The sequence below is a fragment of the Adiantum capillus-veneris genome, chromosome 8 (assembly GCF_014529385.1).
Source record: "Adiantum capillus-veneris isolate H3 chromosome 8, ASM1452938v2, whole genome shotgun sequence".
In the NCBI taxonomy this organism is placed as follows: Eukaryota; Viridiplantae; Streptophyta; class Polypodiopsida; order Polypodiales; family Pteridaceae; genus Adiantum; species Adiantum capillus-veneris.
Genome location: NC_140938.1, coordinates 81580807 through 81594186, shown reverse-complemented (window position 1 = coordinate 81594186; position 13380 = coordinate 81580807). Strand labels below are relative to the sequence as shown.

The following is a 13380-nucleotide window of genomic DNA, read 5'->3' as shown; positions in this document are numbered from 1 at the left end:
ATAGCAAGAAGCTCTACAAGCATATCTCTGGCATGGATGAAGTGCTCTGCTACCAGACCATCATGGTCATGTGCTCCCTCTATCTTCATCTTGCCAATGGGTTTCCTTACCCTCTCAGCCGTAAAGAAAGTACATGGCTCAGGGCGTGTCTCCAGTGGGTCCGGCAAAGGTGGCTGCCTCGATGCTGTGTAGAGAGATGTGGCATATTGCCTCCATGTCTCTGTGGAGGTGATGGTTGGTGGTGGTGAATGCCCATGGAATAGTCTCCATGCCTCGCTTGAATCGTGGCTCATAAACAGCTTATACAGATCCCGCTCTAGTTGAGATATATAAGCCCTCTTCTTTCCTCGCACTAGCCGACGAAAGACAATCCGTGACTGTCTGTGTGGTAGTACCTATGATCACCTCCCTGTGCAATTTGATTCTCGTCTCTCTACACTCCTGTGCAATCTGATCCTCGTCTCTCTACACTCCTCCATCATACTAGCTGTCCTGGGGCATGCTCCCCGATTGTCTCCGTGTAGGCTGATTGTCTTTGATGCTGCATCATGGAGCGTCTTTGTCAGTATGTGAGTGAGCTCATCTAGTGGCCGTCCTAGCTCCTAAGTGCATTGCTGTTTGTATATCTCATCCATGTACAGGGAATCCGTCTCCCTTGTGAAGGTATACCGAGTGTGTGTGGAGACCTCTCCTAGTGGAAGTGTGCTGAACTCAAATGTGAGAGTGGAAGACAAGATAGCACGATCAAGTGCTACTCCAACTTGCTTAGTCCCACCATGAAATCTTGAAAGGATGGAATGAGACATGGCTGGGCCATAACATAATCCACTATGCTAGCCCCATGACGGTGTGGAAAACATGTGAAACCTCTCGATGTAGGAAATCTTCGTAGGCTACTCAAAATGGCCAATCCATGTGCAGTCCACATATCTATCAAGTATCTGCCATACTCAGTGTGATCCTTGTCCTGTGATAGTTTGGATAAGCCCATCCCTGTAACATCAAGCTCCCTAAGCATCTCCTGTGAAGTATCATAGAATAGTGTCTGATGATGGGTAGTCCTAGCATTGGAATCCCCCAGTATGATAATGTCACCATCCTTGGAAAACTCCCATATGTCATCGTCCAAGATAGAAAAGGGGGACTGTCCTTTAGGTGGTGCATATACTGACGTAGTAGGAGGGAAGTAACAGATAGCAATGTAGAGATATCTGCGTGTCTCTGCCTTTAATCTCACACACATATACCTAGCCTGCTCATCCTTGCGTGCTTTATGTATCAATGGCTGCAACTCCTCCCTGAATAAAACTGCCACTCCCCTTGAGCCCCGTCCTTGATGCTCTGATAGGGTCTCCTGTGTGCAAGCTCTCTCTCATCTATATCCGCTCACCTGTCACATGGACTGCCCAGGAGCCTGATGTGTCTCGGACTAGAAAATGGTGTCCCTCCTAGTGAAACTACCTCAAAGGCACCTACATCAAGGCATAGAGATCCATTACAGTTCCAGACGGCCACCTTTAATTTAGTCCCATAGGTGAGGCATCGTCATGTGGCACGACCCTCCCATCTCTATAAAAAGCAGTCTTTCCTTTTTCCCTTGCCGCTTTAATCTCTGGCATTATCTCCTTCATATGAGCACTTTACGAGAGTGAGGTCGTCCCCAAGAAAAATACCCGTTTTCTTGAGAGAGAGAGAGAGAGAGAGAGAGAGAGAGAGAGAGAGAGAGAGAGAGAGAGAGAGAGAGAGAGAGAGAGAGAGAGAGAGAGAGAGAGAGAGAGAGAGAGAGAGAGAGAGAAATGAAATGAAATGTTATGTTAACGTCTTCAAAAGGCCAAAGTGACCTATGAGACCAGAAAGTTACAATGTGGTGGATCTGATACAAAGTCAGAGTCAGAGTAACAAGATGACAAAAATGAAATGACAATGTCACAATAAAATACTATGGAATCCTAAGAAAAATACCCGTTTTCTTGAGAGAGAGAGAGAGAGAGAGAGAGAGAGAGAGAGAGAGAGAGAGAGAGAGAGAGAGAGAGATGAATTGAAATGAAATGTTATATTAACGTCTTCAAAAGGCTAAAATGACCTATGAGACCAAAAAGTCACAACGCGGTGAATCTGATACAATGTCTGAGTACCCAAGAGTGCCAAAAATAAAAGGTATTGAAAAAATGGGGTACTGTAGGATCCTAAAGTGCTACATGTGAACTAATCAGGATATGAGTAGGGGAGTGAGAATAGTGAATGAGGACTAATACAACACAATGTGGGTGTATCCTCATAAAGAGCTAAATCACAGGAGATCCATCATCCATCACTCACAGATCTCATTAATCTCCTCTATGGTCAATAGTCTAACAGAGCGTCGTGCATGTCAGGCCAAAGTGATTTGAATCCTCTGATGTAGCCTCCGTCGATGTTGTGTAGTCCTCGGTAGTCTTGGGCGTCTGGATCTCCCTAGCTCGGTTGCTCTATCGATCAGTGTGCCTCTAGTGTGAGGAGAATGTAAGCTCTGTTGTGGTAGCCGCTCCTCTGGCTGCTTAGTGTCTGCTCTAAGAAGTCTGTGATCTATCTTTGAGACTGGCTAGCCTCTCCTCTCATCAGGCTCCCTCTGTGTCCACACAAGATGTACGTGGTTCACCCAAGTGTGAGCTATGTCCATGAGAAAGCAGCCATTCTATGGCTTTACACCTCAAACTTGAAGTAGTTTTCAAAGGGCTTAAAAACCCTTAGTGGTCGCCCTGCCTAATTCTCTCTCTACCTTGCACTTCTTGCTTCTTCTCGCTTCACTCTTTTTTCATGCGTAGAAGAGGCCTCCTTTTATTGATGCAAAGGAGCCTCTATGGGTTGCCGTCGATGTGTAGACGAGTCCATCCAAAAATCGGCCACCGGTCGTTGAACCACCCGCCACGGCCATGTGTCTACCTCTACTGGCTGTTTTCCGCCCTCTTTTCGGCCGCTGTCTGGCCATGATATTGTGGCGAGTGATTTTTCTCACACACGATGGCTTCTCCTCATAATGGCGGCCTTACAAATGTGCATTTGTAGAATAAAAATTACAAGGGTAAATGAGGCTCCATACTTAACAGGGCCATGGCTCATGTGGCTTTGGTATGGGTGGCTTCTAGGGAACATTGTAAGATCATTTGGCATGTGTGCACCAAGTATGGAGGTAAGTGATGGGTGCCTGTATACATGGCTCTCTAAAGCTCTGCCTAGAGATGAAGCTATCTCTGCTTAGGAAAAAATGGTACATTTGCATCTCTTGTGCCTTTGCAGAAGTGTTCCTTGGAGATAAAGTAGGGATGCTTGCTGGTTCCCTCTGGGCTGAGATCTAGGCTGACAGAGAGGGAAAGTGTTCTGGTGGTAACAAATTGTTGGACCAGAACGTTTGAGCATTCTGATGGTTAAGACGCATTTGAGTTGGCCAGAACGGCATTCTGAAATGTCGGAATGGTCATTCCCTATTGCTATGGGTCATTGTCGTAGTAGTGTGTGCACGGACATGGCATATGGAGCCCATGCATACTTGATACGCCAAGGCAAAGTGCAAAGGAGCCCCCTTTTATAGATGCAAAGAAGCCTCTATGGGTTGCCCTCTCTCATAAGAGGCAACCGTCCATGTGTTAATGCGCCCATGTGTAGCCGTCCATGTGTAGACGCAAAAATTGGCCGCCGGCCGTTGAACGCCACCCGCCATGGCCATGTGTGTACCTCTACCAGTCGTTTTCCAGCGATTTTTCAGCCGCTGTCCGGTCATGATATTTTGGCGAGTGATTTTTCTCATGCACGATGGCTTCTCCTCATTATGGGGGCCTTACAAATGTGCATTCGTAGAATAAAAATTACGAGGGTAAATGAGGCTTCATACTTAACAAGGCCATGGCTCATGTGGCTGTGGTATGTGTAGGGAACATGGTAAGATCTCTTTGCATGTGTGCACCAAGTATGGAGGTAAGTGATGGGTGCCGGTATACATGGCTCTCTAAACCTCTAACTAGAGATGGATCTATCTCTGCTTCTGAAAAATTAGTACATCTGCATCTCTTGTGCCTCTGCAAAGGTCTGCCTTGGAGATAAAGTAGGGCTGCTTGGTTGTTTCCTCTGGGATGAGATCTAGTCTAATGGAGAGGGAAAGTGTTTCGGCGGTACCAAATTGCTCGACCAGAATGTTTGAGCATTCCAGTGGTTGAGACGCATTTAACTTGGCCGGAACGGCATTCTGAGGTGTCCGAACGGCCATTCCCTCTTGCTATGGGTCATTTTTGTAGTAGTGTGTCCACGGACATGGCACATGGAACCCCACGTGTACAAAGGAGCCCCCTTTTATAGATGCAAAGGAGCCTCTATGGGTTGCCCTCTCTCATGAGAGGCAACCGTCCATGTGTAGATGTGCCCATGTGTAGCTGTCCATGTGTAGACGAGTCCACCCAAAAATTGGTCACTGGCCGTTGAACGCCACGGGCCACAGCCATGTGTCTACCTCTACTGGTCGTTTTCCGACCACTTTCCGGCTGTTGTCTGGCCATGATATTCCGGTGAGTGCTTTTTCTTACCCACGATGGCTTCTCCTCATAATGGGGGCCGATGTGACATAAAAACGCGTTTCGGCCCTCCGAAACTCCGAAACGGGCGAAACGAGACGATGTTTTTTTTTTCTCCCCTTTTGACCTGCTGACCCAAAACGGGTGTTTTAGGATTTTTCAACCCATTACAAAGCCTTATGAGGAGGACTCTAGCTAGTTTCTTATTGATATTTGGGCATTTTATGTAGTATGGCCAAAACTCAACTCATGTATCATTGGTCTTTTGGTCAGGACTCAAGATTCAGATCATGTATTAGGAACTGTTGGTGTGATTTGAGTCATGATTCTTGTTATGCGAACATGAGTTTAGACATTGTTATTTGTTTTGCCGTTGTAATTTAATGATTTTGACTTGGCTAGGAATTTCAATTTCAACTCCTACCTTGTTCACTCGTGACTCAAGTCTCACATCTAGATTTTGGTATTTCATATGTCTTGACAAGTGAATTTATATGTATATTCAATATATATTTATAAGTACATACATGTAAAACGAACCCTGTGTTTCGCTTTCTCTGAGCTCCGAAACGAAACGTTTCAGAAACCTCGAAACCCCGAAACGCACGAAACCCTGAAACGTTTCATGTCACACTGACATTGGGGGCCTTAAAAATGTGCAATTGTAGAATAAAAATTTCAAGGGTAAATGAGGCTCCATACTTAATAGGGTCATGGCTCATGTGGCTGTGGTATGGGTTGCTTCTAGGGAACATGGTAAGATCTCTTGGCATGTGTGCAAGAAGTATGGACGTTAGTGATGGGTGATGGTATACATGGCTCTCTAAAGCTCTGCCTAGAGATGGAGCTATCTCTGCCTAGGAGAAAATGGTACATCTGCAACTCCTGTGCCTCTACAATAGTTTGCCTTGCAGATAAAGTAGGGATGCTTGGTTGTTCCCTCTGGGCTGAGATCTAGTCTGATGGAGAGGGAAAGTTTTCCGGCGGTACCAAATTGCTGGACCAGAACGTTTGAACATTCTGGTGGTTTAGACGCATTTGAGTTGGCCGGAACCGCATTGTGAAGTGTTGGAACGGCCATTCCCTATGGATATGGGTCATTTTTGTTGTAGTGTGTCCATGGACATGCCATATGCAGTCCATGTGTATTTGATACGCCAAGGCAAAGTGCAAAGGAGCCCCCTTTTATAGATGCAAAGGAGCCTTTCTGGGTTGCCCTCTCTCATAAGAGGCAACCGCCCATGTGTAGATGATTCCACCCAAAAATTCGGCCGCTGGCCGTTGAACGCCACCCGCCACGGTCATGTGTCTACCTCTACTGGCCATTTTCCGGCCACTTTTGGGCCGCTATCTAGTCATGATATTCTAGCGAGTGATTTTTCTCACGCACGATGGCTTCTCCTCATAATGGGGGTCTTACAAATGTGCATTCGTAGAATAAAAATTACAAGGTTAAATGAGGCTCCATACTTAACAGGACCATGGCTCATGTGGCTGTGGTATGGGTTGCTTCTAGGGAACATGGTAAGATCTCTTGGCATGTGTGCACCAAGTATGGAGTTAAGTGATGGGTGCCGGTATACATGGCTCCCTAAAGCTCTGCCTACAGATAGAGCTGTCTCTGCTTAGGAAAAAATGGTACATCTGCATCTCTTGTGCCTCTGCAAAAGTGTGCCTTGGAGATAAAGTAGGGCTACTTGGTTGTTCCCTCTAGGCTGGGATCTATGCTGATGGAGAGGGAAAGTGTTCCAGTGGTATCAAATTGCTGGACCAGAACATTTGAGCATTCTGGTGGTTGAGACGCATTTGAGTTGGCCGGAACGGCATTCTGAGGTGTCGGAACGGCTATTTCCTGTTGCTATGGGTCATTTTTGTAGTAGTGTGTCCATGGACATGGCACTTGGAGCCCACGTGTACTTGATATGCCGAGGCAAGTGCAAAGGAGCTTCCTTTTATAGATGCAAAAGAGCCTCTATGGTTTGCCCTCATAGTTACCGGGGAACGCCCATTGGGGGGGGTGGGGGTAAACGTCGGAACGACGTTCCTGGCCTTAGGCAAGCTAGGGAACGTTTCGGAACGGTTGGCTGTTCTGAACAAGCAGTTGCTTCCGGAATGGACGGTTTGGAACGGTTGGGAACGGCCCGGAATTGCCAAATTTTCAGATTTTGGTTTTCTATCATGTGAGCCTTTGGCTTATAAAATGCCCCTCCCCCCACCCCTCACCTTCACAAGCGCACAAGCTTTCAAGGGCCAAGGCTCAAGCTCTATCCTCTCGAGTCTTGACTCTCAAGCTCTAGCCTCTTTCAAGCTCTCAAGTCTATATAGTACAAGCTCTCTCCCTATCTCTCTCGAGCTCTCCCTGTGTCTCTCTGTCCCTCATCCTCTCCCCCTCTCTCTCTCTCTCAAGCTCTGAAGTCTACATGGCACATGTGTCACGTTTGCCATAGTAATAGTGAATGGTCTTCAAATCAAGGTTTTCATGAGTATTAGAGTCAAAGGACTCTAATACTTCTTGTTTTCAATCACACAGCTAAAAATTGCATTATTTGGGTTTTTGATGCCTCCCGTTCCGCGCTGTTCTCGTGCCCTGGGGAGGCTCATCACCGTTCCTGTTTTGCGTTCCGGGTAACTCTGGTTGCTCTTTCTCATGAGAGGCAACCTGTAAGGATTCTAGGTACTAATCCTTAATTAAGTACTTAAACTCATGATTAAGACTTAAGAAACTTGAACTGTACTCAGAAACAAGACTTAGAAGACTCTGTGTTGATTGATTGAATGACTGCTTGAAATTGAGTACAATAGGCTCCTTATATAGGAGACGAAGAGACACAAATGAAAAGACACGTCTCATGGTGAAGAGACGCGACTTTAGACGTAAAGAACATCCTTTCGGTGACGACCTGCAACCATTGGGCGAAGAGTCGCACCCATAGAGCGAAGGGGTGTGACTAGTCGTCGAAGGAGCGTGGCTTTTGGCGAAGAGGTATGTCTTTTGGGCGAAGGGTCACAACCATCCAAGCGTAGGGGTCCTCCTTGGCATGGCACTTCGCGTATCTGCAACTAGGAGTAAATGTAATACTGTAACATAGTCACAATTGTGACATTCCCTCCCTCTTTAAATAAAACCCCAGGTAGTTGTAGAAACTCCGGGAGAGGGAAATGTATTGTTGTTGTGCTTCTCCATCCAAAGCTCTTTCTGTTAAGTCCCATGTCATGGCAGTGTTATTGACCATGACTATTTTGCCAAACTGAAAACTGATAATATCTGCAACTTGATAAGTGCCTTTGTCAAAGTCATTTGTAACTTCGAGCTTATTTATCCGTTGCATCATTGATGGTAAGGACTAGTATCTTCAAGTTTGAAAAATTATCATTCACCATAGCAACTGGTATCTTTTTAGAGACAAAGGCTGTATTTTGCAAGGGAGGTGATGAGGCGACTTTTTTTGCCTGGATCACGGCCAAAGAAACGGTTATATGCATCTTGGTTGTCACACAAGAACTGGAATCTTCTAAATCTTCACCTTTCTTAGCGGGTATTAAGGCTTCCAATTTAGAGAGGCGAGGTTGAGGGAGTTGTTGCCTCTTAGACCTTTGATTGATCCTCTTGCACAAGGAAAGGATCAATAAATCTTCAACTTTACCACCATTAAACAAGAAAGACTTAAATGTAGGGCATGGCTCGTGAGGGGGAACTTGTCTAGCATCGCGGCATTCACGACCAAGTACTCGACTACGGTCGGATATATGTCCCAGTAAGTAAGCCCATCTTGATATCGCTGATGATCCTTTGGAAGCTTCATATTGCTGCTTTTGTTGCTAATGATTCTGATAAGAAGTTGGTTGCTTAGAACTGTAACATATCCAAGAATATTCATGCTGAGACTTTTGTTGCTTGCACGAAGGTACTTTGTGTCTAGTTGTATCTTAAAAACCATGCTTTGGGTGAGAAAATTTGAGTTCCGAAGCCTTTGGTTTGAGTGGTTCTTCTTGGTTGACTACTGAAGCGTCGGAAGAAGATGGTAGAGAAGCAGCATGAATAGTCCGAGAAGTAGTAGTATGACTCTGGGAAGAAGTTTGCGTCTGCATCTGCTCCAAGCGAGTGTGAAGTGATGCGAGGCTCTTGGAAAATGCTGCCATCTGCTCTTTGAGAACTGCTATCGAGTCCTCAGGCATTACATTGTCATCGCCATCTTGTGATCCAGTCATGCTGACTGCTCGGAGGAAATATCGTGGCGAGGCTGGAAAGGTATAACTGCCGTAGCGGGAAGGGGTTTCGGCTCTGGGATTGGTTCTTGCTCGGGAATAATTATTACTTCAGGTGCAGGAGAATTGTCCAGGAGAATAGTGTCCGGAATCTCGACTATGTACGAGAGAAACAGAATTGGCACTTGGAAGGCTTCGTCGGCCATACCGATGAAGAGTTTCGCGTGCAAGATGTCCAGTGAGGGTCAGCGTTGCTGAGAGGAGGTGGCAGCATAGTAACAGGGAATGGCCGTTTTCAGGTCTCCGTTCCCCGTTCCCATTCCAAGTTCCCGTTCCGAATCCCCGTTCCGTGTTTCAAGCGTGAGTACCCGTAACACGGAATGGCATTTTGTTCCACATTCCCGTTCCGGTTTCCTGTTCCTGGTAACTATGGGTGGCAGGGTTGCGTGCGCAGAAGGGACACGCTGCAGGCTGATTGTCATGAGGCTCACGTAATAATTTTTGGGGGCCTTTTTAGTTGATCAAGCGTGTTCACATGAGCTTTAATTTAGGGCTTGTCCGGTGGGCAATTGACAGAACTTAAATGTTTTAAAATGTGGCCAAGTGGTAGCGTTAAAATAAAAGAGCTCGCTGGCTGGCTGCCCACGTAAAACAAACTCCAACGCAAGGGAATAATTCAGCCAGCGAAGGGATGTGTGCCAGCAGCGCAAGTGAATAAAGCAGCCAGCGAAGGGGTGTGGGCCAGTAACATTTCAGCCTAAGGGGTGTACGCAGCCCAGCGTGCAGGTTTTCAGCCCATGTTTAGCATCCAGCTTTTGCAGAATTTGGAAAAGGTTGTGCAAGGGGTTTGGCAGCGTGTGAGGAGGGGTACCGCCAAAGGGCACACCCTATGTGAAGGGGTGCCACGAAAGGGCACTTTGTTCTGAATTTCAGCGTGCGAGATTCGTGAGAGGAGGGCGGTTCCGGCTAAATTCTGATTTCGGCTGCCTGCAGAATTTTAGCGCTCCAACAACCAGGGGTGTGTGTGCATGTGTCCCGTGGAGGCGAAGGGGTACGTAGCCACTGCCGGTTCTCTTGAAGAGGCACCACCTATCTACGATTCTCTTGGGGAAGGGGTGCCACCAAGGGGAAGGGGTGCTTGCATGGCTGAATTGTTGACCGTTCGCGTGAATGGGTGCGAACCAAGCACGATAGGGTACGACCCAATGAAGTGGTACAGGAAGGGCTACCAACATGGAATCTCGGCACACTCACCGGCACGCCACACACATCTGCGCATCTATCGTTGATATGTGTAATCGAGAAAGAAGGGTTTGGTGTGTATGTGCCATTTTTCTTCTGCTTCCATGCAACTCTGGGAAGGGGGGGAGAGGGTAGCGGCGAGGGTGAGAGGCTCACAACCTTCGGGTCCCGGGAAAAAATTTGCTTTGATATCATTGTAAGGATTCTAGGTACTAATCCTTAATTAAGTACTTAGACTCAAGATTAAGACTTAAGAAACTTGAACTGTACTCAGAAACAAGACTTAGAAGACTCTGTGTTGATTGATCGAATGACTGCTTGAAACTGAGTACAATAGGCTCCTTATATAGGAGACGAAGAGACACAAAGAAAAGACACGTCTCATGGTGAAGAGACGCGACTTTAGACGTAAAGACACATGCTTTCGGTGAAGAGCTGCAACCATTGGGCGAAAAGTCGCACCTGTAGAGTGAAGGGGTGCGACTAGTCGTCGAAGAAGTGTGGCTTTTGGCGAAGAGGCATGTCTTTTGGGCGAAGGGTCACAACTACCAAAGCGTAGGGGTCCTCCTTGGCATGGCACTTCGCGTATCTGCAACTAGGAGTAGATGTAATACGCTAACATAGTCACAATCGTGACACAACTGTCCATGTGTAGACGAGTCCACCCAAAAATCGACCACTGGCCGTTGAACGCCTCCTGCCACATCCATGTGTCTACCTCTACTGGCCACTTTTCGGTCGCCGTCTGGTCATGATATTTCGGTGAGTGATTTTTCTCACGCATGATGGCTTCTCCTCATAATGGGGGCCTTACAAATGTGCATTAGTAGAATAAAAATTGCAAGGGTTAATGATACTCCATACTTAATAGGGCCATGGCCATGTGGCTGTGATATGGATGGCTTCTAGGGAACATTGTAAGATCTCTTGGCATGTGTGCACCAAGTATGGAGGTAAGTGATGGGTGCCGATGTACATGGCTCTCTAAAGCTCTACCTAGAGATGGAGCTATCTCTGCTTAAGAAACAATGGTACATTTGCATCTCCAATGCCTCTGCAAAAGTCTGCCTTCAGATAAAGTAGGGATGCTTGGTTGTTCCCACTGGGCTGAGATCTAGGCTGATGGAGAGGGAAAGTGCTCCGCGGCACCAAATTGCTGGACCAGAACGTTTGAGCATTCCCGAGTGGGGGCCAGAACGGCATTCTGAAGTGTCAGAATGGCCATTTCCTATTGCTATGGGTCATTTTCGTAGTAGTGTGTCCACTGACATGGCACATGGAGCCCATGTGTATATGATTTGCCCAGGCAAAGTGCCACAAACATTTTCTAAGAGGAGGAGAGCAGCATTGCTAGACACTTGGGGGAGAGCAGCATTGCTAGACACAATGGGGCACATGATAGAGATTAAAACCTTGGACATGGACACAAAGTATCCATAATCCACTATGATGGGATTTATATTGGCCATGCCTATGAGAGCTAGAGTAGGCTAGGTTTCTGGGACAAAGGCTTGGCCCAACAACACGGAGATAGATCAAGGAGATCTTGATGTGGCATTGGGATTTGGGAGAGGGTTGAGGGAGGTCCGGAGCTCATCTCTTTAACTGTAGCTTGGGAGATGCTATATTGGTAACTCATCTATATCAGATACTTCATTTTGTATCCCACGGTCTCCATAGAGGAGGTTCAGACATCTCATAGCATGATTGCTGTACATTTAAAGCATTGAGAGTTTTTACGTACTTGTTAGCTGACATTGAAACCGGCCCGTAGGGCGGTAGACATAGGCTTTCACCCGAAACTTTACTTTAGACTTTAGGACAGAGAGAAACTTTGCAAATAAAAACCTGTAATGGGAATTGACACTTCAAACACACACGGCTTGGATGCTAGAGCGCTACCAAGCAGACGCCAACACCTGTTGGCCCCAAAGACTGGCACCCCTTTCGGTATTTCTTTTTTCTTATTGCGAATAGATGACCCGAACACTTTCACCTATCTCTCACCAAGCTGTCCAAACCTGTCCATGGCTGTAATTGCAGGTTTTTGACCCAATTTTGCTAGCATAACGCCGCAAAACCCTCTGTAGGTCAAAAGTACACGTCAAGGACACTTTCCCTTGCGGTTAGGAAGCTTTCCTTTGAGCTGCAGGTCAATTTCAGCGTGCTGTAATTCCCTGTTTTGTCACTGTCAGGTGCCCAAAGCCCTGTTTACGCATCCCAAGGCTTTCCGCTCCCCGGGCATTGCCCTGTAGATTAGGTGTGAAACCCTAAACCTGCAGAAAAACACAACAGGCTGTAATTCTCTGTTTTGGATCGTTTTGGGCGGAGCGAACATGCCTACGTGTGTTTCAAGTGCTCCTGCATGCAATGGGACAGTTCCCCTTTGAAACGGATGAGTTTTCGTGCGAGAAAACTCTCCGTTTTTGCAATGCTTCGCGATGGAACTGTGGGTGGGGATTAGCAATTAGCTAATCCTGTTCCTGTACAGAAGGCTCTTGCCTTGGCAAACGTGCATAGAACCCCCCGAACTATACATGGTCATCTAGGAAGCCCAACTAGTGGGGCATTACCATATATGCAAAGGGGAGAGAGAGATGCACCAGAGCAAATCATCGCGCTACATAGAGCAAGGGAGAAGGCAAGCTTTCCTGGTGATGAGATCTGATATGGAGGCCCTACAAGCCATCCTGGTGGTACAGGAGCCTTGCTGCCTGCAATGGCTTCTAAATCTGGCTAACCTTACGTTGACTTGGGTAGAAGCATGTACTAGAATTTTTCATGCTGCAATCTCAAGTTATATAACAAACACATGTCACGATTTGATGGCACTAGTTTCCTAGCTGTAGCAATGTCCATGATGCCTTGAAAAAACATTTTGTGGTTTTTGCACGGAAACTGTAGGCCAAATGCTGTATGCTCTTCATGGAGTTTACACAGGATTCATGACAGAAACTTAGCACCTGAACTGTGTTGCTGTATGATCATGTGTGTGTGTGTGTGCGCGCTTGGGCGTCTGGTGTGTTGTTGTATTGGGAAGGTTTATTTTAAGGGACGTAATTAGGGATGACTTAGTTTATTGAAGTACTTCGATTCATGATCTTTCTGGCAGTTATGGCACAGGTGCAATCATGGCTGTTCCAGCACATGACACTCGAGATTTCGAATTCGCACAAAAATTTGATCTGCCTGTGCGTGTGGTCATTTCTCTAGAGGGTGGGGAGTCGTGTAAGGAAAATGAAGCATATACCGGGCAGGGACTCGTAAAAAATTCTTGTTTTGAAGAGAGTGGCATTGATCTAAATGGACTTCCAAGTGACAAAGCGGCTTCTAAGGTCGTGAGGTGGCTTCAGAAGAAAGGTTGTGGCAAACAAAAGGTAGTGAGGATGAT

The 13380-nt window shown here is 46.6% G+C and overlaps 1 protein-coding gene across 2 annotated transcripts in view; it reads left to right on the top strand.

Moving 5' to 3' along the window:
• EMB2369 (tRNA synthetase class I (I, L, M and V) family protein) overlaps positions 1-13380 on the top strand; it is a 142406-nt gene that overhangs the window by 57171 nt on the left and 71855 nt on the right. For both annotated transcript variants that reach the window (XM_086518137.1, XM_086518138.1), the window contains exon 9: positions 13102-13366. In XM_086518137.1, coding sequence (XP_086374263.1) covers positions 13102-13366 — 265 coding nt within the window. The remainder of the gene's footprint in view (positions 1-13101; positions 13367-13380) is intronic.